The following is a 26,343-nucleotide window of genomic DNA, read 5'->3' as shown; positions in this document are numbered from 1 at the left end:
TTTTTTTTTTTTTTTTTTTTTTTTTTTTTTTTTTTTTTTTTTTTTTTTTTTTTTTTTTTTTTTTTTGTTCAGGCTCAGTATATGATCGTTTTGTGCTCTTTCAAAGATCAGCTTCAACAGCATGTGAGATTTCACGCAGTGGAGGCTGTTATGGCCTGCCGTGAAATTGAAAGTACTCTACAAGCTCTAACAGGTATATAGCTCATGTCTGTTCTTTTAAAAACCCACTTGAAATCCAATAAAGAGAAACGAAGCGAAACCCATGATTTAAACTTAGACATGGATTCTTTGTGTTATAGTATTGAAGTTAGAACTTAGAACCCGTTTGAATTTGGAAGCATTTAGGGAGATGGGGGAAGGAAGTAAAGAGGAGTAATTTGCAAGGGAAGGGCATAGGGGTTTGGTTTTGGGGTTTGAAGGATGAGGAACACTGTGAGAGCAGGCATGGAAGTGGGTGCAAAAGGGTTCTACTTGGACATGCCAAGATTGTAGTTGGGTTTGGTGAGGACACCAACCGATAAGGTTGCTTGCCTTGGCAATATTTGTTCCACTCTATACAATATTAATATTCTTCCTATTATTATACTTGTTTATCTTTTTGCTTTGTAAAGATGGTGCATGAACCTAGTTAGCTACTCCTTTTCCTCTCCCTACTCTATGTGTGTGCATGTACATATGAAGAGTCCAACGTCACCTCGTTCTTTAAGTTTTTATTTTTAGACTTTCTTTCAAGATTTTTAAAACGAGTCTAGGTAGAGGTTTCCACATTTTTGTGAAGAATGTTTCGTTCCACACTCCAACCAATGTGCGATCTCACAACCCACCCCTTAGAGGCCAGAGTCCAAGCTCTCACACCCCTTAGTTGTTTGACTCTGATACCATTTGTAACAATTCATTCAAGCCTAATGCTATCAGATATTGTCTGCTTTGTCTCATTACATATAGTTGTCTCCTTCATGGTTTTAAAATATGTCTAGCGAGAGGTTTCTACACCCTTATAAGGAATAATTCGTTTCCCTCTCCAACCGATGTGGGATCTCACAATCCACCTCTCCCTGGCACACTGCTCGGTGTCTAGCTTTGATATTATTTGTAATAGCTCAAACCCACCGCATATTGTTTTCTTTGTGCTTTCTCTTTTGGGTTTTCCCTCAAAGTTTTTAAAACGCATCTACTGGAAAAAAAGTTTACACTCTTATAAACAATGTTTTGTTCCACTCTCCGATCATCTTAGGATTTCTCAACATATATAGACCATTAGAGCTACACTCATCCTGTATGATTACCTTAATCACCAACGGATCCTTTTTGAGGATACCTATATACCCAACAAGATAAGTTTTATTGCTTAAAAAGTCTTCATTGGTGAGTGAACTTTTTAGTTACATGATTAACCAAACAATTTGCTTAATGTAAGTGTTGTCATCCAAGCAGTTGATTGGGGGGATTAAAGGAATTACACATGTTATCATAAAGTAATGTGTTGTTTATTGATAGGTTTGCCAGTTTTAGACCTGTCCACCTATAATGGTCCCTAGGTTCTCAATTTATATACCGCCATGTTGCTCATGATCAGTTATTTTGCTTTGTAGAACACAGAAACTATTCATTACTGTGTCTCCCAATGGGTGCTGCTGAGGACCTAAGGGCTGTGGTGTAGGGTCTTAAGTGCCTACACAAGCTTTTATATAAAGGACCCTATGCCGCCTAAAGGGCATTGGAGGCTCATCCTGACAGTATTTAACTAAATGGCTACACTTTAGGCAGCTTTTTTGGTCGCTAAATTTGGATCGGTTAGATAAAAAGCCCAACAGTTGGTAAACAAGTCAAACAAGTTATTACTATCATTCAACGGTTATTTCGGGAGATTCAATTTCTATGAAAGAAAACTAAACATTATTTAAAAGTGTGTAAGTCTTTCTTTAGTAGACGCGTTTTAGAGTCGTGAGATTGACGGTGATGCATAACGGGTCAAAGCAGACAATTTCTGCTAACGGTGGGCTTGAGACGTTACAAATGGAATTAGAGCCAGACACCGAGCGGTGTGCTAGCGAGAACGCTGGCTTCCTATGGGAATGGATTGTGAGATCCTACATCGGTCGGAGAGGAGAACAAACCATTCTTTATAAGGGTGTAGAAATCTCTCTCTAGTAAACGCGTTTTAAAACTATAAGGCTGACGGCGATACGTAACGAGCTTAAAGCGGATAATATCTGCTAATAGTGCACTTAGACGGTTACCGTTTATGTAACCTACCATACTTGAAAGAAAATTCAGCTGGGTTTTCTTTTTCTGTAAAGCTTTTAACATGTTCCTTCAGGAGTAAACCTTGATGAAGGCACCGGTTTAACAATGTCCGACAATGACGACGACGACGTTCCAATGGACTTCGCACTCGATCAATCTAGCACTGATGCACACGACATGATGGGGTTCGGACCGCTGCTTCCGACCGAATCCGAAAGGTCATTAATGGAGAGGGTTCGACAAGAACTAAAGATTGAGCTGAAACAGGTTCCTTTTTTTCCCATTACATTGGAGATTAAGAGGCAAAAACAAAGAACTAATGGAGGAACATGTTTTGTAGGGTTTCAAGTCAAGAATTGAAGATGTGAGAGAGGAAATATTGAGAAAAAGAAGGGCAGGGAAGCTACCTGGGGATACAACTACAGTTTTGAAGAACTGGTGGCAGCAACATTCTAAGTGGCCTTACCCAACTGTAAGTACTAAACAAACAAATAAACGAAGAAAACGGTTGGATGATGAAAGTCCCACATCGGCTAATTTAGGGAATGATCATGGGTTTATAAGTGAGGAATACTAACTCCATTGGTATGAGACTTTTTGGGAAGCCCAAAGCTAAGCTATGAGAGCTTAGGCTTAAAGTGGACAATATCATACCATTGTGGAGAGTCGTGTTCGTTTAACAAAAACAATTCTATTTTTGTTTCGAAACGAAGAATTCTAAGTTAATCTTTACAACGTCACTCGTCTTCCCGATTTTCAGGAAGACGACAAGTCGAAGCTGGTGGAGGAGACAGGTTTACAGCTGAAACAAATAAACAATTGGTTCATCAACCAAAGGAAGAGAAACTGGCACAGCAACTCTCAGTCAGTGACATTCTTGAAGTCCAAGCGCAAGAGTTAATAAAAACAACAAATTTCATCAAATTATATGAAATATTTTATAGCTTTGGGAAAAAGTTACGACAAAAAGAGTGACAGAAACATAGGATTAAGAACATTGTGACAGAGATTGGATTAACATGTCTTTTGTTTAAGGTTGTAAATTGTTCCTTTTTAACACATCAAATTCAATGCAAAAGGAAAAATAAGTACATATTGTGGAGATAAATAATTTAATTAATGGTTTGGAAATTAGATTTATCCTGAAAATATTATTTATTTACTATTTTTTAAAATTACAATGAAATTAATTAAATTTATAATTTAAACCAATTAAATATTAAATGTTAAATGAGTTAGAAAATTTAATATTTTTTTATTCAATTTTTTAGCATATTCTTGTTATATAAGTATTCATGATTTAAGTTATTAATTATATTTTTTTTTGTCGCTTATTGTTACAGCTACAATATATCTTAAGAATTAATTTAGGATTAAAAATAATAAATTACAATAACTAATAATTGAACCATTTTTTTAAAAAAAAGAAAAAGAAGTTATATTAATATTTTGGGAGAAGCTTTTCGGGCCAATAATGGGCTTCCATGTTGTCATGGGCCTCAAACCAGCCCATTTTATTCAAATATTTCCACTAAACACCAAACTTCTAAATTAGATAAAAATGGGTTAAAATATATTTTAAAATATAATACTTATTACATATATCAATCATCTTTAATTTTTTTTTCAAATTTTTTTCTTTGATTTAGGGAGTGAAAATAAATTATGAAAAAAAAATTAATAATAATGTTCTTTCTTTGATTTAGAAACGGGGTGATGATTCAATTATAGGAATTTTGATAACGAAAATGATTTTTTATGGAATACATGAGCCCGTCACATTATTTTTACGAGCATTTCCATAAGAAATCGATTAACTAAAACTAATGGTTTGGTCGATTTGATTTGATTTGATAGTGCATTGCAAATAGATTTGCTAAAGTTCGCATGGGATGAGTGAGACGAAATCAATCAAGACATATACGAAACGATGCAACACTCCAGATCAAACTTGTAACAACCCATATCCACCGCTAGCAAATAGCTTCCCCTCAAGGCTTTGAAACGCGTATGCTAAGGAAAGGTTTCCACACCCTTATAAATGATGGTTTGTTGGGCATATCCACCGCTAGCAAATAGCTTCCCCTCAAGGCTTTGAAACGCGTATGCTAAGGAAAGGTTTCCACACCCTTATAAATGATGGTTTGTTCTCCTCCCAACCAATGTGGGACATTACAATCCACCCCCTTCGGGGCCCAGTGTCCTCGCTGGCTAGCACTCTTTACTTTCTCAAATCGATGTGGGACTGCCCCTAAATTCACCCTCTTTGGAGCCCAACATCCTTACAGCAGATGTAGAAGGTTTCCACACTCTTATAAATTGTGGTTTGTTCTCCTTCCCAACCAATGTGGGACATCAGAGAACTAGTGCTGTCAAGTTTACTGTGCCAGCTGTATTGGATCAACTTGACTAAATTCGGTTTATTTTTTAGAAACCCAAAACCAACAAAACCCATCGAACCGAACTGACCGAACCAACATCGATTTCAGACGATTAAACAATTTTTTTCGATTTTTCTTAGTCTTCAAGGAGAGATGAGAATATAACCAATCATTGGTGAACAGGTCATACAAAGTGAAACGTCATCAGTGCCACGTTATGCATCGTGGATCTATGTCACCAATCCAGGCAACTCTCAAGCTGAAGCCAATCCACCAACTTGCCACGTTTCTTTTTAATATATATTTTTAATACATTTAGTTTAATAATAAAATTCGATTCGACTTTAATTATATCTGAAATTGCAAAACGCATGGTGCATTAAAATAAACTTATTTAATAAAATACAATTAAAAAAAAGTTGGAACAGGCTGGAGTCGACATGGACAGAAACACAACAAAATAATAGTAAAATATTAAATTTAAATCTATAAGTTATACATTTTTTTAATTTTTAAAAATATTATTGAATTTTGGAAACATTTATGATCAATAGTTTTTAAATTAACGATTTTATTTGATATATCTGATTATGTTAATTACTATTAAATTATTGATAGTTAATTTTGGATTTGGAATATTTATGAATAATCCCTAAAATTCAACTCCACATTAATGAAAGCGAAATATTATTATTATTATTATTTAATTCGCAAATAAATTATTTTTGTGTGTATATATAAATCCTCCGGATTCAGATGGAAGACAAGAATTGAACCTCTTCTTCTTTCTTCTTCAATCCTTAATCAGTCCAGTTCCTTCTGCTATCAGCCATGGGTGTTCTTGCTGACAGTGTCTCAGCTCCGTCGCTCAAGTTCTTGATTTACGGCCGTACCGGCTGGATTGGCGGTTTGCTTGGGAAGATCTGTGAACAACAGGGAATCCATTTCGCTTATGGCTCTGGCCGCCTCGAGAACCGTGTCTCCCTTGAGGCCGACATCGCCGCCGTTAAGCCCACTCATGTCTTCAACGCCGCTGGCGTCACTGGTCGCCCGAATGTCGACTGGTGCGAATCGCATAAGGTCGAGACCATTAGAACCAATGTGGTTGGAACCTTGAGTTTGGCCGATGTGTGCCGTGAGAGAGGGTTAATCTTGATTAATTACGCTACTGGATGCATTTTCGAGTACGATTCGGCGCATCCTCTCAATTCCGGGATTGGATTCAAGGAGGATGAAATCCCTAACTTCATTGGATCGTTTTATTCTAAGACTAAAGCTATGGTGAGTCCCTGATTTTCACTGCTTGATTGTTGTTGTTGTTGTTGTTTTCCTCTTCTGATTATTGCGTGATTTTGATTCTGGAGAACATAATGGTTGTGTTGGAACTTGGCGTTGTATGTATTTAGATGCATTCTGATTCTGATTTCAGATCTATAAGACCAGAGTGAATTGTTTTATTTAGAGAAATCACAACTGAAATCCGCCATAATTGTGATTGATATTAGGGATTTGTTTTCCAAGTCAAATAGGTCATTTAGAGATTGGATTTTTGCTTGGCGGAGTTTGTGAATGTTCTTTAGATCTGGATTGCTATTACATTGATTAGAAACCATTATACTTAGTTGTCTTGAACATTCTGATCATTGATCGCTGTTTTGATGAAAATGCATCAAATGTGTTCTTTGAACCTGATGGGCTGATCCTATTTTTATGTCACTTTCACATTTTGGGGGTTAAAAAGGTGGAGGATCTGCTGAAGAACTATGAGAATGTGTGCACCTTGCGCGTTCGGATGCCCATATCCTCTGACTTATCTAATCCTCGCAACTTCATTACGAAGATAACCAGATATGAGAAGGTTGTTGACATCCCAAACTCGATGACGATCTTGGACGAACTCCTCCCGATCTCAATCGAAATGGCGAAAAGAAACCTCACTGGAATATGGAACTTCACCAACCCGGGAGTGGTGAGCCACAATGAGATCTTGGAAATGTACAAGCAATTCATTGACCCCAATTTCACATGGAAGAACTTCACTCTGGAGGAGCAAGCCAAAGTGATCGTCGCTCCACGGAGCAACAACGAGCTTGACGCAACCAAGTTGAAGAATGAATTCCCTGAACTCCTATCCATCAAGGAATCCCTAATCAAGAACGTCTTCAAGCCAAATCAGAAAACCTCTGCAGCTTAAGATCATTGGTATTCCTGATCCATATGTCCTCTTCTTTGTGTTTCTCCTTGGCCACTTCCATTGATTCGAATCTTTGACGACGAGTTCTCGAATATCAAAGCTTTCCCCTTGATTTCCCATACAACATAGAAGCTTGATTATTATCCATATTTGAATACCATATCTATTATTTTGTTCATCATTTGAATAAAAGTAGCTTGAAATCCTATGTAGAACAAGATGTAGCATTTTGGTATCTGTAACTTTACTGATTTGGGTATAATATATTACTGAGAACTTGTGTGTTTTATGAGTAAGGATTTCTATATTACAAGTTGAAATTGTTCTTTAATGTAGTTATCAATGATTCCCAACTGCTCTCAAGCCTCATAAACTCTGTCTCCCTCTCTCTTATGAAAATGAAATATTTCCTTATTGTTATCTATTCTGTGATTTCTGTAGTTTTCTGGTTCTTCTGGAAATGGAAATGATGATGATTAAGCTATCCATGAATGAAACATTGGATTTCTTGATGAACAAACAGCCAAACCCTAATGGGTTTTCGCCAAGAACTTCAGGCTTGAAGGGCTTATGATTGATTGATTGATTTAGCATGATCATCTTCTGATAAGTAAGTTCATGAACTTCATGATTCCACTTGGGATTCTGGTCTCAAATTCTGATTCTTGACCACCCTTCCCCACCACGGATTTGGTTTCACTGTTCTATGGGAGACGTTGAACAACGGGGATTCCATTGATATATGCGCCAATCTACGACTCTTCAATGGTAAATTTTTTAATTCATTCTTTTTTATTTTTGAAAAAAAAATATTTATTTTAGTCCGGAAGTTTGTGTATAGTTTCATTTTATAATTTAAAATGCTACACGAGTTTTGATACATTTTTACCTGTGTTTTAAGTTTGATTTTTGTTTAGATCTTAGATTCTTAATTCTTATGCTTTTTTTTAATCAATTCAGAAAAGAAAAAAAAAATAGTATTGTAGAGTTTTCAAGAAGGAAAAAGAGCATACTCAATGTTATGATTACGAGAGAAACCATGAACCAGAAAAGAATAACTTGTCTGATCCACAAGTAAATATTTCGGAGTAGCTCGTTAGACTATACATCTTTCTTGGTATATCTAAATAATAGGCTGGAGCATAAATTGAAACATTATGGAGCTATAAAGATAAAAAGGCCTCAACCAAAGACCGAAGAGTAACAACGATAGTAAGTGATCGATTTCTCAGTATAAATTAAGTCGTTTGTGTTTTGTTCTAACAACTCTCGACGAGATTGAAAGAACCAGAAAGAGATAGAGAGTGATTGTTTGCTCACTCTAGTAATGAAACCTTCAAAATTTGTAGACAAGATGACTCTAAAAGAGTGCCCATCAACGAGTCGCATAAGGTAGGATCCTTAGATCTAAAGGTCGATGAATCGATGGATCCAAAAACAAAGCCGGAGGATGAACCCATTTAGCATTCATTAAAAGGTAAAGCAAAACCAGATGAAGGGCAACTCTCCTTTGGCAGGACATGAAAGGGTAACAACCCCATTTGCCTGCCAAGAGGAGAGAAGCCCTTCTGCTAGTTGGCTTAATCAACAATCCAAACGATGAAGGGAATTGGAGAGCTTATACGTTTATGCAGCGCCACGACTTAGACACCTTTATAGGGAACTCAAATTTATGGAAACCAAGAATATTGGATCCTAAGCATATGCCATTGGATATCCTTTTCTTTCATTATTCCCCTTTGTTCCCGCCCGAAAAGCCCTAATCTCTTACGAACATTATTCTTCTCCTACTGATATTGACCCATCATCATTTTCATCCCGCTCGTTCGTAAAAATCAAGCGGCCAAAACGAGCAATGGTCATAAAAAAGTGACTTATTATTGGAGGGAAGATAGATGCTTTTCTTTATCTCAATAAAACTCGATCTCTTTCCTTTTCTTCTCTCCCGTTTTTCTCCTACTTCCACTATGGGTGCCAACGCTTCAAATGGTTCGTGACACATTATTGAAATAGGATATTTATTACTAATCAAAAGTGGAGATTTTATCGACCCTACATTTGTTGTACTAAATGGTTTGAATAAATAATAATAATAATAATAAAACACGAGTTTAAGTGGACGAAAATAAGAAAAATACTAAAATTAACGAAAAACTATATCATAAATATTACAGCTAAATTATATTTCATATAAAAAGGAAAAATAAATAGACATAAATAATTTATTGAATAATGCTTTAAAATGAGTACAAATTAGATATATAAAACTAAGGGCACGAAGAAAAATATATTAGATAAGGGCATTATGGTAATTGTATAATATTTTTCTCTTCGCTCTCATGTTATTTTTTCAGTGCTTCTCTCAAACCTTTCCCTCAATATTCTGACTCCCATGTACCTGCAAAATTCCCAAAAAGAAAAAAAAATACAATTAATAAGGTTTAAATCACTAATTTGATCCTTAATTACGATTTGCTCCCTATAATTATACTTTCAAGACTTTCAATTAAAAAAACCAATTAAATACTTTTTTTTTTTAATTGAAAAATGGAAAGGAAACAAAGTGTATAAATTTTTAAAATAAAAAATAAAAAACGAAAAAAGGAAAAAAAAAATTGTTAAGATCTAAAAAAACTTAATTTATAAAAATATATTTTGGTTATTAAAATTTAATATTCTTTAATAAAAATCGAAAACGTTGTATTAGTGTCTCATTACAGAGTTGGGTTGAAAAAATCTTTTGGACCAATTTAAATAAAATTCACAATCCGGACTCAATCCAACTCCTTATTTTTGAGTTGGTTCGGTTTACTTATTCACGGTATATATTACATTAATAACGAACTTCATAAAATTCAAATATTTTATTTGTCAAAAAGCATCTCTAAAATTAGTTACGAATGTGAAAATATTTTTAATATTTTTAAAAGTAGACTTCAAAAATTCAAACAAATCTAAATAAAATAATAATAAAAAATATGGTAGTTGATTCGTATTATCTAGTCATATGAACACTAATTTTTTATTTCTTTTCAAATATAATATAGAAGTAATTTTAGTTTTTTTTTTTACGTGAATGGTTCGATGATTTTCCAAATAAAAACGGAACCCAAAAATTATAGGGACAAATTGGTAATTTAGGTGGAAAAGGAATGAAAGAAAAACATACCTGCCGAGCATCATGACAGTAGCCTGAGGGTTAGTTCCAGGGGAATCATGAAAAGTGGAGCCATCAACAACCCGTAAAGAATCCACTCCCAAAACCTTGTAATCGGAATCCACCACCGACCCCGTCTGGCAGCCGCCGTGGTAATGCCAGATCGTCATCACCGTGTCTCTGCAGTACTGCTCCGTCGACCTCGACAAGTTGTCGTGCTTCGGCAGCAGGTTGATCGGAGCACTCGCCGTCATGTTCAGAAGCGTCGCCATCGACACGTTTTGGTATCGGAACCTGGCGAAGGATTTTGATTCGATGATTCGCCGGATTATGTTTATGCCGGCGACGCAGCGGTGTAGGTCAGTCGGATCTTTGAAGTAGTTGAATGTGACGGACGGGTTGTCGTTCGGGTCTCGGGTTCGGAGCTCCAAATGACCCGAGGAGAGTGGGCCCATTATCTTTTCAAGGATGAAGCCGCCTCTGAATGCGGCTTCGTCCAGTTTGTTCATAAGCTCCCAGGCTTCGGCTATGGCTTCTGGTGTTCTTTGCTTCGGTGGCACTGTCGATAGCTGACCGATCTGCCCACAACTTTATTTCCTTAAATTACTAATCAATTTTTAAACTTTAATATTCAATTAAAACACAAAATTCATAAATTTTATGAAAAATTTTAGTTTATAAAGTCTACAAAATTAAAAATATATATAATTGTAAAATTGTAAAATCCATACCTTAGGAGAGAACATGCCGAAGTCTCTGGAAGAAGGGCCGCCGGCGAAGCTCTCGCCGCTGGCGGCTTCGATGTACGTTCCGTTATGGGTAATTCCGACGACCTCAATCAACGACACCTCCACCGAAACGGGGGATGGAACGAAAACGGCGTTCATTGGGTTATCGGACACCCTCTGCCCGACCATGGGCTGATCCAAAAGCACAGTAATGTTATGGGCCTTTAGATGTTGGGCCGGGCCCAGTCCACTTAGCATCAGAAGTTGTGGGCTTCCAAGACAGCCCGCTGATATGATTACTTCGCTCTCAGGCCCATTCCTTAGGTACGCTCTGTGTTTGATTCCCTTCGAGTCTTCGAAGACCACTCCGTGGGCCCTTGGCCTTTTGCGTCCTATTAAAAAAAAAAAAAAAAAAAACGGAAACCAGCATTTAAATTTATTTTAAATTAATAATTATATTACAAAAAAAAACTTTTAAATAAATAATTAAATTGAGTTTAAAAAATATGGCAATCCAACCTAAACCCGGGAACAATTTGGCAGAGACTCTACCCAAAAAATATAGCAACCTACCAATAATTGGATAGAGTCTAAAAAATATCGTAACCCAAGTAAAATCCGTGAACAATTGGGCAAAATCTAAAAAATATGGCAACTCGAGCAAAACCCATGAACAATTAAGCATAGTCTAAAAAAATATGGCAACCTGAGCAAAACCCGCAACATAAAAAGTATAGCAACTCAAGCAAAACCCCTAAACAATTGGGCATAAAAAAATATGGTAACTCGAGCAAAACCCATTAACAATTAAGCAGAGTCTAAAAAAATATGACAACTCGAGCAAAACTAGCAAACAATTAGACATAAAAAGCATGGTAACCCGAGGAAAATCGGGTAATTTGAGTTACCTTTAGTTTGGAAAAGGATGGTATGTGCAGTGGCGTAGAGGAAGAGAGTTAGATTAGGAGGGTTGGCATAGGTCAAAAGATCAGCAGCCGTGTGTCTATGTCCGTGACGATCGAAAATGGTACCACCCACTTTGGTACCATACAAGTGATCATAGGTGAACCCATTATCAGGCACCACACCCACATCAACCAAACCGCCCCTAACCGCCGACTGCCACTTCCCCATCCGCGGTTCGAACGCCACCACCCTCTCCACCCACTCGTACGACTCGTTCACCAACTTCGCGTCCCATCCCGCCTCCCTATCAAACAATTACAATCACAATTTCATTTCAAATACTTTTTTTAAAATTATTGCGTTACTTTTGTAGTGCGACGAGAACCTGACGTAATCAAGTGACGCACGTGAGTAAAATCCGGCATTGAGGCAGCTTCCGCCGCCGAGGACACGTGCGCGAGCGTTGATCACGCCGTCCTCCGACACGAAACGTTGCGACGGCGAAGATTCCGACAGGTCGGCAAGTGCGGCGCCGAAGGCCGATAAGTTGGTGATATTGGAGTTTCCAAACGGAGAACCACCTCGTTCTAACATCAATACCTTGTAATTTTCCGACAGCGTCGCCGCCAACGGACATCCCGCCGTCCCGCCTCCTACGATTATGTAGTCGTAGTGTGACACCGCCGGAGCCTCTGCTGCATTTCGCATGAAATCGAATTTGGGAACTGCAAAAACAGAGGAACTTTTAAACAGAGAATTTATGGCTCTTTATTTTCATAATTTAGCTAAAATTTGAAGTAATAATATATAGAATTAAACTCAAAGATCAAACTGAACGAAGTAATTAAAATAATTAGAAGTTAAAAGCTGTTGAATTTCAAATTTGGGACCTTTTTGAGCTGAAGAACAGCCATGGCAGAGGAGAATTCCGGTAAGAGCAGCAGAGAAGAAATTCCGCCATGCAAAACCCATTTCTTCTCTCTGATTTCTAATTTTAAAGGAAGACCAAATTTGTTGGTTTATATAGAAGCTGCGGAGGGCGATTGCGACGGCGAGGAACTGAAGAGAGTGCAAAGAGTTCCTTGGACGCCTCTCTGTATCGCCGGAGAAATCGTAGAGAGATTTCAAGAAAATGTAGAGAATGTGAAATTCCTAAATAGTCCGACTGGTTCGCTGTGTAATTTAATGTGAAAGTCCTTCATTACCTGCAGCTTGAGCTTGTGGAAGGAAGAAGAAGCTTTTGGCTATGGCGGATCTTCTCTGAAACTGAAAGCCAGAGAGAGAGAAGTGTTTGTGGTAATTGCTAGTAGATATTGGGGTGAGTGATTTGGATTCATCTGCATGTCAACGCAATGAATTGGATGAATATGATTTTACGATCCAATTAACCTCATCATCACTGGTTTTTTTTTTTTTTTTAATAAAAAAAGTGATATAAAATGTAATAAATTTGTCCCACCAACGCATTGCTAATTAGGATAAAGTTTATGTTAATGAAAAAATAGGATCTATTAATGGCATATGAAACTGCATGGTATAGTTAATAAAGTACGAAAAATAACGAATTTTGAAACTGCATAGTAAGTGTTTAGGACAAGTGATTTTCACGATGATATAATATTATCTTATTTGAGCGTAACCTTTTACGACTTTACTTTTGATTTTCCAAAATGCATCATGCTACCAGAGATATTCATCTACAATAGTATAATATTGTCCACGTGCATAAGCTCTCGAAACATTGTTTTTTATTTTTTCTAAAATGTCTCATACGAATGGAGATTAAGTTTCACTTATATACCCACATTCCTTTCCTTAATTAGTTGTGTAAGACTTCGTTAAGAATGTAATTGTGAGATTCCATATTGATTGGGAAAGAGAACAGGGTGTGAAAACCTCTCTATAACAGACATATTGACAATATCTACTAGCACGTTGGATTTGAACGGTTACAAATAGTACAAAAAAAAAAGATAATATTTGGTAGCAGTGAACTTAGACGGGATGATACGAGTAATAATGGTAAGACAATTTCAACGTATAGTTCATTAAATGAACCTCCTAAAAGTCACGATTTGATCCCCACCAACAAAGATTAAGAAAACAAACAATTGTGAAGTACGGTAAGAGGAGGCTTTAATTGAAATCAACAACCTGATTAGAAAGTAGCTCACCTTCATTCGTCACAACATTTCCCCTTCTGTTCAGCTAGGCAGAACTAGTCTTCCATTCCCTTCGCATTAATTTCTAGTTCCAAGAAACAATAAATGGTAGTAAAAATCTGTTGAACTCCACCTGCCAATTCTCGTCTCCAAATGTACCATACATTAATAAATCAGCTGAAATGTTAGCTCAAGAATAATTACCATTCTTTATGAAATGACACTTCTAATACATTCCATGAAAATTTACAATTAATCACGTTTTCTCTAACTCCTCGTTCACTCAGAGACGGTTCCCTGCTTGTCAAGACCCAAAAGTTAGCATGAGATTATAGTTTGGATTCCCTACATTAATGGCAGCATCCATCCAGCTAACAGGAAAGGAATGGAGATCCACTCCCTCTTTTTCAACCACAGATTCAACTAAGCTTTCTATTAGGTAACTCTAAAGCGTAATGAGTGGTCCATAATCTCTCAGGGTGTTTTTCCAATATAAGCAGGCAGTTAAGGCATTTGCTAGGAGCAAGAACAATAAACTTTAAACGAAATCTCACAAATCTGGCTAACATAGGCATGCACATAAATATCATCTCTACTTCTAAGAGGTCGAAGCTTCTCTATTCCCATATATGTGAACTATATGTTGGGGACAAAATGTGAGAACAATAAACTTAAAAATCCAATAGATGATCTAAAGGAGTGAGATAATTTCCTGCAAGACATGGGACTAGCAAGTGCAAAAAATGGAGGGATGGACAAGGAAAAGAATTATGGATTTTGACGGATAGAAGAAACCATATCACTATCAGTATAGAGAGTTGTAAGTGTAGCAGGTGGAAACAATGGAGACTATACAAATGACGAGGGAGGGAATGAGTGTAACATTCAAGAGCATATTTCGGCCCAAGTAACCAGCAAGGGTTATAGTTCCATCTGCAATCACTCGTGCAATAGTCCCGGCTTCTGTTGATAGCAATCCACCATTGTAGGTACCACGAGAGAGCCGAGATGACATGACTCGGGAGAGAAGTGCGAGGTTCACACCTGTGTCGGACATGATCAAAAGAAAAATTGTCATTCTCAGTTAATAAAAGACGTTATATCCATTTTTTCTCTTATTGGACGCCAATTCCTCGTATGTTCTATTTTTTTGGTAGTTGTTAAGTAAGAGATTCCAGTAAACTATTTTCACCCAGCGAACATAATTCCCAGATATATATATATTTTTTAATTTAAATTTTAGATTGGAAGGGTGAGTTTAAGAACCTTTTAAGTTTCTTGTATAATGATTTTCCTTACTAGCTTTCTTGGAGAGGGAAAAGAATACATGTTAAGTGTTTTCTAAAATGCTTTATCACTCAGCAACTTTTATAGCACATTCAAATAGCATTAGAAGTAGAAAAATGTTTAGAATTAATTAAAAGTTCTATAAAAACTCGAGAACAACTTTTAGTAGATTCCTCACCTTCAAGCACTTCAGCCGACACAAACATGATAAGTCCAGAGCCCACATATTGAACCACAGAGTATGGAATTATTACATTGAAGCTCAAGAGGATACCTATCAAGACAAGAATTTCAGATACCAATAGTATTTGCCTGCAAGGAAGATAAAATGAAATAGGTGAGAGAAGTTCCAAGAGAGAGATGACATAGTTCTTCAGGGAAGGAAAATTTTAAATCAACAAAACATGTTCCTCATAATCCTTTCGAAGTATTACCTATCTTCGAACATATTGCTAATGTAACTACCGACAAAAATATTCACTGGGAGAACTGTTAGGCCAAGGCATGCCAGAAAAATTGCCACAGAGCTCGTGGACCAGCGAAAGTAGTATGTGGTAACAACACTAGACTCCGAAAGCAGAACTTCCATTGCATATTTCAGCATAAAATATATCAATAGCTGAACCTGTTGACATCAAATCTTCAGTTAAAATATTATGACATGCAAACTCAAGAAAAAAAAAAGTCATTTCAAAACAACAGTAGCTAGCAAGATAGATAGGTTATCTTAAAAAAAGAAAAAAAGGAAGTATTAAGTGCCGTTTCACAACAGTAGCTAGATTGTTATATGTACTTGGGATGTGAACCACATTGTTCAGTTGTACAAATCCCATGGGAACTATAAACGGTTTTGATTTCGGCTTTAACCATGCCTATTATGAATGGTATGTGACAATCTGTTAGAGAGCATTTTAAAATTCTCTCAAACAAAATGTAACTTCTAAATTTCATATATACAAAACTTATAGTGTCACCAAAAGTTAAGCCACAAAACCAAAACTCATTGAAATCCATTGTTGGTATGGGAAAGACAGACCGGCACTTCAGTCACCCAATTTTCAGTACTTGATTAAAATCTTCTAATGCTAAACTTCACCATAAAGGCACCAGATATATCAATCAGTCAATCTAATGAAAATGTATGATGTGAAAGCCCAAGTACTTTCTACACTATAGCAGATACCTTAACAGAAGGAGTGAGTAGTCTATACGCTGCGCCAAAAGAAGTCACTGGTAGGCGAGATTCCTCAGGAGCTTCTTCACTGTCATCAACTTCTGGGTCATCATCTTCATCTGATGGCTTCTCAAGCGAAGTAATAAGTAATGGTTGGTGAAGACCATTCTCAAGAGTGTCATTTTGAACTGTTCATTGATAATGATATATAAATTTAGCATGTTTTGATGATATGTGGAATAGTTGATTCTAATAAATGTTACATTACAAGTATAGTCAAACCTTTTAAGTTTGTATCAAAGTTTAAGAGTTTAATAGATCTTAATAAATCTATTCATTCTTTTATAAAAATAGAAATATTTATTTAGAAAATGTTAAATATGTTAAATATGTCAAGGTCCTATTAGAAAAAATGAAAATTTGAAAGTTCGATGATGTATTAGTCACTTTTAAAATTCAGAGACCGAATAAAACAAAACTGAAAATTAGGAACCTATTAACTTTTTGAAGTTCAAAGACCTATTAACCACGAACTTTTAAATTCAGTGACTAAGTTTGTAAAAGAAGCTAAAATAAATTACTATTCTCCAAAAGAAATATGCAGTTAGATGTCCTAGTGACGTCTCTAACTTAATACCAGGAGTACTCAAGCAGTGAAAAGTTTCAATTGGACCAGATAAAGTTTATTTTTACTTTGATAAAAACACATCAAGGAAATTGGACATAATAACAAACATGCAATTGACCTAACCGTATGGAAGTGCCTACCTGAATAATAGAATGATAAATTAAAATGTGATGCATTCATGTAAACATTTACAACATTGAACAATTATCATATAAAATTACCTTGATTTGATTCCTGTGGGGCATTCTCTTCATTTTCCCGTGGAGGTTCACGAAATGAGATACACAACCATATTAGATATATTAGCCAAGCCACAGCCATAACCCATCCAGGCAAAGTGTTTTGGTTAAAAGTGAGCTTGTAAATCTTAAACTTCGTTTGAAGTAACCCGGCCAAAGCTGGACCACAAGCCATTCCTAGAGCACTGGCACTAACAAATCCCGCTGATGCTTGCATTCGAATTTTTAGTGGTACACAGTCACTGATATAACGCCTATTAACAGCCCGAGCCGACCCCAATCTGCATTAAAAAAGTACAGTTCTGTCAAACGTCATAAGTACGTATTAACATTTCCCAACTCAAAGCTTGGTTGTCCCCACTAAAGGCAACAGGGATAGTTCAAAACCGTTCTAAGTTTGAGAGTCTCAGAATATTTGTGCCACACAATATAACAAAATAGTTTAGACCATTCTGAAAAGACTGTTTTTCATTTCAGAACTCGACACATTTGTACAACCAATAGAACAGGTCACGACTAAAATGGTTAACATAACAAAAACAAGCCAAGTATTATTATTTATTCCCTACACTAAACACTAATATCAGAAACAGTACATCAACTTAGAGACATTAGCATCCTTAGATTATTGGTAGTCAGATGCCATAAAACGCTGTGGATGTATATCCAAATGGAATGAACCATATATGAAATAACAAACAATTTAGCGCAATTCCGTGCAATCATTTCCTTATTGGGTATGGTTAGTGACGAGCAGGTAGAACTTTATGGAGGTGCAGATGCATGGAGTCCATGGCCATATGAGGTTCTGAATGCTAAGGAAAAGGACATCCCCGAAGACAATTTATATGGAATTCTAGAACACATTGAACATTAATCTATGACGAGAGAGAAAAAAGTGGACACCATAAGAGACTGTATTTTAATTAAATACTCAGTAAAGAAAAAAATAAACAACAAAAAAATTAAAAATACAAGAGATTACCTACCCACAGCAAAGACGTCCAATTAAAAGAACCCAGAGTGATTGAAGATCATAAGCAAGAGCATATAATGTGTTTCCGAGAAAGAGAGCAACACTGCTAAATATTAGAGGTTTGAAGTAAGATCTATTTGACCATGCACTGAAGTAAACTGATGAGAACACTTGTGCAACTGCCATGGCTCCAATGACAATACCACATACAGTTGCCGCAGCTCCAAGGCTCATGGAGTAGTCATCGGCTGTTGGGACCACAATATATGTATTGACCATGTATAGGAAGGTATTTGCTAGGTTCAAGATAAGAGACATGAAGTGGTAATTGCTATCATCAACTTGTTCCTCAATGGGAGCCGGCAATTCTTCTCGCATAATGAGGGCATGTTGTGCCAAGAAGTTTAGGAAGTTTGTTGAGTTACTTAACCTGTCCACAGCAGCTTTAATTGAATCGACTACGGGGTCCTGCATGTGGGGATTGGAATAAATAACATAGCTGAAGTAACCTTTAGACTACTGTTAGATTTGTTAGGAAGTCTAAGGGAAGCATTGACAACTAAAGCAAGTAGCAACAAAATGAGCCAACTCCTACCAACCTGGAGAGGGATCACAGGCTGATCATATATTGATAGATAGCTTCTTCCTTGGCGGTCCTGAAGTTCATGCAAGTTACGTGATATGGCTCCAACAACAGCTCCTATTCCCTACAAGTTCATTTCTAGCCAGTGAAAATTCATGAAAATTAAGCTTACGAGTTTTTCAGCCTTTAATCAGTACCCCTGTACCAAAAGTCAGACATACAACTTGGAATGTAGAACAATATTGAAAATTTCAACACATTATATCTGAAGTTCCTTGAACAATAATGAGACAAGAAGAATACAAAAATCAGCATCAGACAATGACATATTACCACATGTTTGAAAACTTGCTGCAGCTGGGAGTAAGGATGGTTGGCACGTGTTTTGACATAGTAGTCAGTAAATCTATAACCGAACCGCTTGTCAAACTTTTTCAAAATTTTACGCAGACCAATTGCATTTATCTCAACAAAATATAGAAGCCTTAAAAGATCTTGGCCTGCTGCTCTGTAAGCTTCCCGCAGTTCAGTGATTTGGGATATTTCAGGTTCTTCTTGGAGAGCATCAAGCCGTTCATCAAGTTTGGCTATACGGCTTGCAAGAAGGCCTTGTTGCTCCAACAGAAAAAGTACAATCTTCTCAATCTGATTTGTCAGAAAATGAATTTCAAAGTTGTTAGCAGATGGGAACATAACTTAGATTTACACGATCTCATAATATAGAAAACATTCAGTTCCAAAGCAGCACAGAAACAGTATAAGTACTTTTCAGCTCAGAAAATAATGCTAAAACCTATATTTATGATTTGTAGTCATAGAAGTATTCCACCACGTAAATTAGAAGGAAAGGGGTTGTGCATTGTTGAGTACATACAGCATACTATACAAACACACAATTGCAAAAAGAAAGGGGGAGCACTCCTGAGACTACTATGCAATTACCACACAATTTGTTGCACTTTGCTTCCTGTCATATTCAAAAGGTCTATACACAGGTGTGTGTGAGTGTTGAAATTGATGACACGATACATATTCAGTTCTTTTATGCTTACAGCATAAAGAACAATATCAAATAAAATTTAGAAATTCCTAATGCTGATCAGTTAAATTAGAGATTCAAGATTTAAATAATATACCAGCAAGACAATAGATTAACAACAAATTTTTAGGGGACAAAAGCATGACAAAGAGATTCATTATTAGCATACACCATCACTTATCAAAGCCTTAACTAATTCTTCTCAAGAAAAGGGATGAGCAATATTCACCTGGTTGTCCAGCATTCTTGAAAAATCCTTGAGAACGTGTCGACGATCTTGTGTTCCAACTTCCATTTGTTGTGCATATTGTTTTACCTTCTTCTTCATAAGCTTATAGTTGATGTAATATCTGGACAAAAACAAAATTGTGAAACAAAGGAAAAGCAGCAATAGCATAATTAACGAGCAAATATATACTTCAAAAGATAAAAAATGTGGAAGTATCATAAGCATAAAATTCCAAATCACATTTAGAAAGTAATATTTACCGTCTCTTTCCTTTCCTTCTAAAATGCAAGGACAATAGAAAATTCATATTCCGTTTTAATCAATCTACTTAAGCTGAATTCTTAACTCAACTTCTTACTCCACATTTATGAAGGGATAATCCTGATGATGAATTAAAGACTATTGTTCGAGTAAAATGCAAGTCTAACCAAGGACCATTGGCCTCATTCTTATAAGTGGTCAACAGAGTAAAGACTATGACTAAACTCAAGAACATTATTTATTGAGATTCTGCATAAATGATTGTCATCTTGTTAAAATAATAGAAATCCACAATGGAAGTTAAAGAGTATCAATATGTAGACATGAAACATTGTTTAATTTCTATTCAAGAGACATTGTTTAATTTCTATTTTTTCCCATCGATTAAAAGACTGGTTGCTAGCACACTCCACCAAAAAAGATAACTGAAATAATGCAAAACAGATATTGGTGCATCACACTTACCCTTGCCATTCTTCAAGCTGTCTTTCCTTTAACTTCTTTCCAAAGGCAACCATCTCTTGCTTTGTAAATTTTGGTACTTAAAACCAGGCCAAGAATACACAGGGATACAATCTGCAAGGAGAACAAGTTATTGATAACACCACAGTCAAATGCCCATTTACTAGGATCAGTTTCTTGAACTCTTCTCAGCACTTCCTAAACATAAAGTGACCCAAATAGTTAGGTGAGATTCCATTGTCCCAACAATAAATTAGGCTGGCATCTTTTACCCCTTAGCAAACTGGCAGATCATCTGGCATCTTTGTGTGAAAATAATGAATATATAGAGCATACATATTAATATAGTTTATTCACTCACAGAAATTTATATACCATTTGAAAAACAATGGACATCTTTTGTAGATACATGAGCTTAACTAGTCATTAATCCATCGCATAATTATCGAAATAGAAGATGTACAGATCCATGAGCCATACTAGTTCTAACAATACATCAAATACTCTCCATCTAATAATTACAGAAATACAAAAATTTGGTATCAAGTATTAGGGGAGGAAGTTGAAATATATGGGAGTGAATGCTATTACTTACTAGACTAGTTCATATTCATGGGAGTTCCAGTTCATTTCACTTGATAGTGCAAAAGAGCAATCCAATCGACTAAGATTATACCCAAAAAAAGGGCCGAAACATTTTCTCTCATAAAAACTACGATGAGACAGATTCCGCACTGTTTATTTTATCTTCTTTTTGACACACCTATTTAGTTTATACTTCAATACACTATTGAGAAAGACGCCTTTGTTTTAAAATAAAGGATTTAGAAATTTGTAGTTCATTAGACCGCAGTATCTCATAATTTCAAGATTAGATCGACATATTGATAAACGACCCCACACGCCAGGCATCAATGAAAGAAAACTTGAGCGAAGTTAAGATGGTATAAGAAGCTAAAGCTGAATCAATGCTTAAATATCCAACTCCATAGCTGAACGAATGACTCATGAATTTGAGGTTTAACTAATCTCCAAAAATATCCGCTGTTTCGTTGCTAAAACACTAAGAGCATGCTTATTCATACGCAACAATAACAAAGTACTAAAACAGACGAAACGAAGGAAAAAAAAAAGGTAAAAACCACAACAATCAAACATTCCACAAGCTCCGACGATAAAATCTTACAAATCAAGTTAACATAAGAGAGAAAACGAGAGAAGCGTCTTACCTGAGAGATAGAGGGGAAAAAAAAATCGAAACTCGGATTCAGAAACAGCTGCAAACGAAAGCTTAGACAACCATTAAGGAACTTCTACAAACGGAAACAGAACGAAATCAAGTAAAAGACGGAAGGCAGAATCATTTCCTGAAAAAGAGAAATGATCTCCATTAGCATGCAAAACGAGTAAATAACAGCGAAGAACAAAGCGCGTACCTGAAAAATGGATCAAAACAGCCCGAAAATCGCACACCAGAATCCTTCTCCAGCAACTTGATTTTGTTTTGCCACACTTTTCTACCGGCGATATAGAAATTTGAAAAATGACGAATCGAGAGGAGAAATTTTTGGAAAAAGAAAGCCACTGGGATGGGGATGTACGTTATGTTGTCACGGTGTTGGCGTCGGGTTGGATTTATGGGTTTCCGTAACAAACAATCAGACGCCAGAAATCTACTTTACTTATGGATATGTAAATACTGAGATCCATTTTCATCCATCATCAAGGAGATTCAAACATTTAGCCTCCTAACCTTCCGTTAATATCGTTGGATTATGAAATTGTTTGAATTGGGTTGAATTTAAATAAATTACCTAAATTGAATAATAAATTTTGGAGTGGACCAAAATGAATTTATTGTTAATTTAAAAACAATACAATTATCCGTATTTATTTTATTTTTTATTTAACATTATAACTTCAAGTTTTAACTATTTGAAATGTAATTAATAAATAAGTGTTAAATCTTTTATTTATATATATATATATATATATATATATAAAATGTCACAATCGCACTTTTTATAGCAGTGGACTTGCAATGGTGCGATACTCAGTTCTCAGCAACAAGTGAGTTAAGTCAATTCATTCTTGTGTCGCCTACAGCCAAGCAACGTATGCTCGAGACTCTAGCCCCAATTCAAGAAAAAAATTTTAGAAAACAGGGACAGAGATTTCGAAATAAAGTTTTGAAAGGAAGATTTGAAATATTGAGATTGGTGTCCGAGTAAAAAAATTTATAGTTTAGTCTAAAAAAATTGGTAACCCGACCCATTTAATTTTAACTTTTATTCTAGAATTGAAATTAATTTTCACTCACATGAGCATTCATTCCTTTTATCTTACTTTTCATTAATCATATTTTTGTTATGATTTTTGCATTAAGAATTTCACAGTATAATGATTTTTTTATCTTATAAATTTATGGTTTAATAAACGTGACGTTCGAGTTTACAATAAATTAATTAAAATTATAGAATCATATAATTTTAGCAGCAAAATATATTTTTGAAATTATGAAAAATAGGTAACTTGGTTGGCAATAATAATAATAATAATAATTGCAATTCCTCAACTTGCAATAAGTCCCTATCACTGGCTTTCTATTATTTTATAATATTGAGGAAATTAGCACTTTCCCAATTTGTATTTTATAATATGCTTTCCATTGTCTAATCATTTCCATCCATTCCCTTTACAATCCTTTCATTGCCTTTCCATGTGCATTGCAAGTAGAAACCCTTTCTTTTTTCTCTTAAAAATAATATAGTTTTTTATTTATTTATGTATTTCTTTTAAATACTATTCTAAAAAAAAATTATCTTACTTTCAATTATTCCGTTTTAATTTTATTTTTTATTAGCATTTTCTTTATATATTTTATTAGGATATTACAGAATATAAAATTGTTTCTAAGTTAATCATAAATATTTAAGTATGGGGATCACTCTCATTTATATGTGGTCAATTAGAATTGAGATCATTAAATATTAAAAAAAAAAAGACAAATCAAGTAACATATTGGAGATCGATCGAGATATTCAATAAAATACAACTAATTAAAAATAAATAAATAATATTTTCAATGACTTTTTTTAATGATAACGAGTTAAAAAAAATGAGTGTATCATATCCCACCTCGCTATTAATAAAAAAATATGATTGGATAATATTTTCCTAAAGTTTGGATTTTCCCCCATTTTTTCAATGTAAAGTTATAACATTGGCCCTACAAAGAAATAATTGGAAGTCAGCATATATTATATAGTTATATATATAAATATATATTACCCAACAAGGAAGTAAAAGAAAATTTACCGTAGGGGAGACACGGCATCTAGGCTCATTCAATGTTGTATGATGACAGGTGGAAGCCATGGAAATGTTGTCGGTCTGTTATGGTGGGACCCACTATCCCACCTGTCTGAAACGAACAACAGTGCATCTTTATTCCAAGTTCCGACATGGCGTATGGGTACAGGCCACGTGGGAGAGCCGTATGACCTTTATTTATTTATTTATTTAATATTAAGATTTGCAAAATAAAAACCAATCATTTTTTCAAAATAATAATTAGTTGGGTGATTACAAATTCAACCACCAATTAAAAAAAATTAAAAATTAAAAATTAAAAAGTCTTCCCTCAAATTTATTAAAATAAAGGTTTTCACGTGTTTCAACGATTAATTAATTTATTTAAGAGATGAGATTATAAAGTGACTCGAAATTTATAATTAGTGTACAACTCTTTTTTGTTAATAGCCTACTCCATTTGAGTTGCTTCTTATCGATCGGTCTCATACACTTAGTAAATAAATAAGTTAATTGTTAAAAATATGCAAATATCACTTTAGATCAATAAACGAAATAAGGTGATGAAGTGACTCGAGATAATGTGATTTGTAAGATTCCACATTGGTTGAAAAGGAAGATAAAACATTTCTTCTAAGTGTGTGAAAATCTCTTCTTAGTAGACGTGTTGTTACATGCATGACTAGTGTACCACTCTTTTTCATTTAGAATGACCTCTTATCGATCATTTCCTTCTTAGTTAAGAACCCATATAAGTTGGGTGAATCTTTTTTATCGAGATTCGCACATAATGATGAGGCAAAAAATAAATAATGGTAGAATGTGGGCCAATTTCTACATGTGGATGCCAAAGATTCAAAGCTGCCCCCACCACCTATGTTAATCAATTATTTGATAATAAGAGGAACATTTTCTACCTTTCTTTCTTATTGTAATAAATACCCGTACTTCAATATCTCAACAATAAATCATAAATAAACAATTTTGTTACATCAATTTCCACAAAATATATATATATATATATTTTTTTTTTGTGTTTTGAATATGTTTTTAAGAAAACAAAATTGTTGTCTAATTAGTGTATATATATATATATATATTTTAATATTTGAAGGCTAACGTTTACTTATCCAAACAAAAAATAAATAAATACTCTTAAAAAAAATTAAAAGTACTATTTACTAAAACATGCTCTTGAATTTTCAAAAGTAATATTTTAAAAATTTTAAATATAAATTTTTCCCTTAGCACAGGAACAAGGAACAGAACGACCACATTTAAAAAATACTCATAAATTTTTGAAAAATACCATTTTTAGACTTTTAGAAAATAAAATTAAAAAGTTTGGGAATGATTTATAAAACATAGATAGATAGTTTCCGTACATATATTGACAATAAAAATTTTATAAACTTTTTTTAATAAAAGTTAAATAGTATTAATGTTATTTTTAAAATTTTATGTTGCTTGCAAAACAGAATGTTTACATTAATGAACAACATGGATTTTGTTTGTAAAATCAAAAGTAATTTCAAATATAAATATAAAAATCAAAATAGAAATTAAATAAAACGTGTATTACTTTGTGTTGGTTCATCTGTTAGGCCCAAAAGAGCTTTCTGGACATTAAGGGCCCAACCCAAATTTTATCTATAATGAATAAAAACTAAAATTTATATGATCAATTCTCTTAAAAAAAATATTTTATAAAAATATGTTAGAGACGTATTAAATGTAAAAATCGAAGTACAAATGATAAGACTATCCTAATCCTCATCCAACGATCTAAACTTTTGTTGAATTAAGAACCCTTGAATCAAAGAAATTAACACCTTATTATACAAAATACAGATCAACTAAGAGATAAAGGCTAAAATTAAATTATCTACGATAAAAAAAAATATAAGAGTAAAGAGTCACTTCACGATCAAATGAGATCAAAACTTGATTGAATGGCTCGAATGCAATGTACACAAAAATTTCTTAAAAGTAAAAAAGATGAGAAAAGTGATATTAAGAGTGAAAGTCAACTAAAATATGTTCCGCAGTCCTACATTAAAATAATAAATAAAATTTTAAAAAATAAAATATCAATAAGTGCTATTTATAACAATCTCATCTTTGTAAGCTGGAGGGAATAAATGGTTGTTAAACAAAATTAGGGTGATGGGTGAGAATTTGATTGACAAAAAAAGGGAACAAAATCAAACACACATCCCCCACTCTCTTACTTTTCCCATATACTTGTGTTTTATTCTCTGTCTCTCCCTCTCCGACACAATCTTCAAAATTCCTCAAACCTCTCCTTTTTCTTTTAACGGCTCAAACCTAACAGATTTTTTTTTTTTTTTTTTTTTTTTTTTTTTTTTTTTAAATTT

At 34.7% G+C, this 26,343-nt stretch overlaps 4 protein-coding genes across 7 annotated transcripts in view; 2 read left to right on the top strand and 2 right to left on the bottom strand.

Moving 5' to 3' along the window:
* Positions 1 to 3,344, top strand: part of LOC111468932 (homeobox protein knotted-1-like 7) — a 4,147-nt gene extending 803 nt beyond the window's left edge. The window contains exons 2-5 of the mRNA XM_023114095.1: positions 73 to 193; positions 2,321 to 2,514; positions 2,588 to 2,719; positions 3,008 to 3,344. Of these exons, the coding sequence (XP_022969863.1) occupies positions 73 to 193; positions 2,321 to 2,514; positions 2,588 to 2,719; positions 3,008 to 3,148 (588 nt within the window). The 3' untranslated portion in view covers positions 3,149 to 3,344. The remainder of the gene's footprint in view (positions 1 to 72; positions 194 to 2,320; positions 2,515 to 2,587; positions 2,720 to 3,007) is intronic.
* Positions 1 to 7,175, top strand: part of LOC111468931 (bifunctional dTDP-4-dehydrorhamnose 3,5-epimerase/dTDP-4-dehydrorhamnose reductase-like) — a 7,940-nt gene extending 765 nt beyond the window's left edge. Inside the window, exons 2-3 of the mRNA XM_023114093.1 lie at positions 5,415 to 5,909; positions 6,370 to 7,175. Coding sequence (XP_022969861.1) covers positions 5,460 to 5,909; positions 6,370 to 6,822 — 903 coding nt within the window. The 5' untranslated portion in view covers positions 5,415 to 5,459 and the 3' untranslated portion in view covers positions 6,823 to 7,175. The remainder of the gene's footprint in view (positions 1 to 5,414; positions 5,910 to 6,369) is intronic.
* A 1,848-nt stretch (positions 7,176 to 9,023) lies between these two features.
* LOC111468930 (protein HOTHEAD) lies at positions 9,024 to 12,957 on the bottom strand. Its single transcript, XM_023114092.1, has 7 exons — positions 12,819 to 12,957; positions 12,504 to 12,707; positions 11,999 to 12,338; positions 11,616 to 11,917; positions 10,711 to 11,099; positions 9,992 to 10,557; positions 9,024 to 9,220 (listed from the first exon to the last, which is right to left on the bottom strand). Exons 2-7 carry the CDS (start codon positions 12,583 to 12,585, stop codon positions 9,160 to 9,162), a joined length of 1,740 nt encoding a protein of 579 aa, XP_022969860.1. The 5' UTR covers positions 12,586 to 12,707; positions 12,819 to 12,957; the 3' UTR covers positions 9,024 to 9,159.
* Positions 12,958 to 14,368: 1,411 nt separating this feature from the next.
* On the bottom strand, positions 14,369 to 22,303 carry LOC111468982 (SPX domain-containing membrane protein At4g22990). Of its 4 annotated transcripts, none has more exons than XM_023114165.1 (12): positions 22,090 to 22,303; positions 21,883 to 22,038; positions 20,657 to 20,767; positions 19,931 to 20,051; positions 18,996 to 19,307; positions 18,679 to 18,786; positions 18,093 to 18,547; positions 17,086 to 17,384; positions 16,246 to 16,424; positions 15,497 to 15,687; positions 15,241 to 15,374; positions 14,369 to 14,819 (listed from the first exon to the last, which is right to left on the bottom strand). In XM_023114165.1, exons 3-12 carry the CDS (start codon positions 20,707 to 20,709, stop codon positions 14,581 to 14,583), a joined length of 2,091 nt encoding a protein of 696 aa, XP_022969933.1. In that variant the 5' UTR covers positions 20,710 to 20,767; positions 21,883 to 22,038; positions 22,090 to 22,303; the 3' UTR covers positions 14,369 to 14,580. The 4 variants fall into 4 exon arrangements, with proteins under 4 accessions (XP_022969933.1, XP_022969931.1, XP_022969930.1 ...); XM_023114163.1 differs by having other exon boundaries at positions 20,657 to 20,851; positions 21,883 to 22,020; XM_023114162.1 differs by having other exon boundaries at positions 21,883 to 22,020.
* Positions 22,304 to 26,343: the final 4,040 nt, after the last annotated feature.

The sequence above is a fragment of the Cucurbita maxima genome, unplaced genomic scaffold (genome assembly GCF_002738345.1).
Source record: "Cucurbita maxima cultivar Rimu unplaced genomic scaffold, Cmax_1.0 Cma_Scf00038, whole genome shotgun sequence".
In the NCBI taxonomy this organism is placed as follows: Eukaryota; Viridiplantae; Streptophyta; class Magnoliopsida; order Cucurbitales; family Cucurbitaceae; genus Cucurbita; species Cucurbita maxima.
The sequence above is the reverse complement of the archived record's forward strand: the minus strand, read 5'-3'. Positions and strand labels throughout refer to the sequence as shown.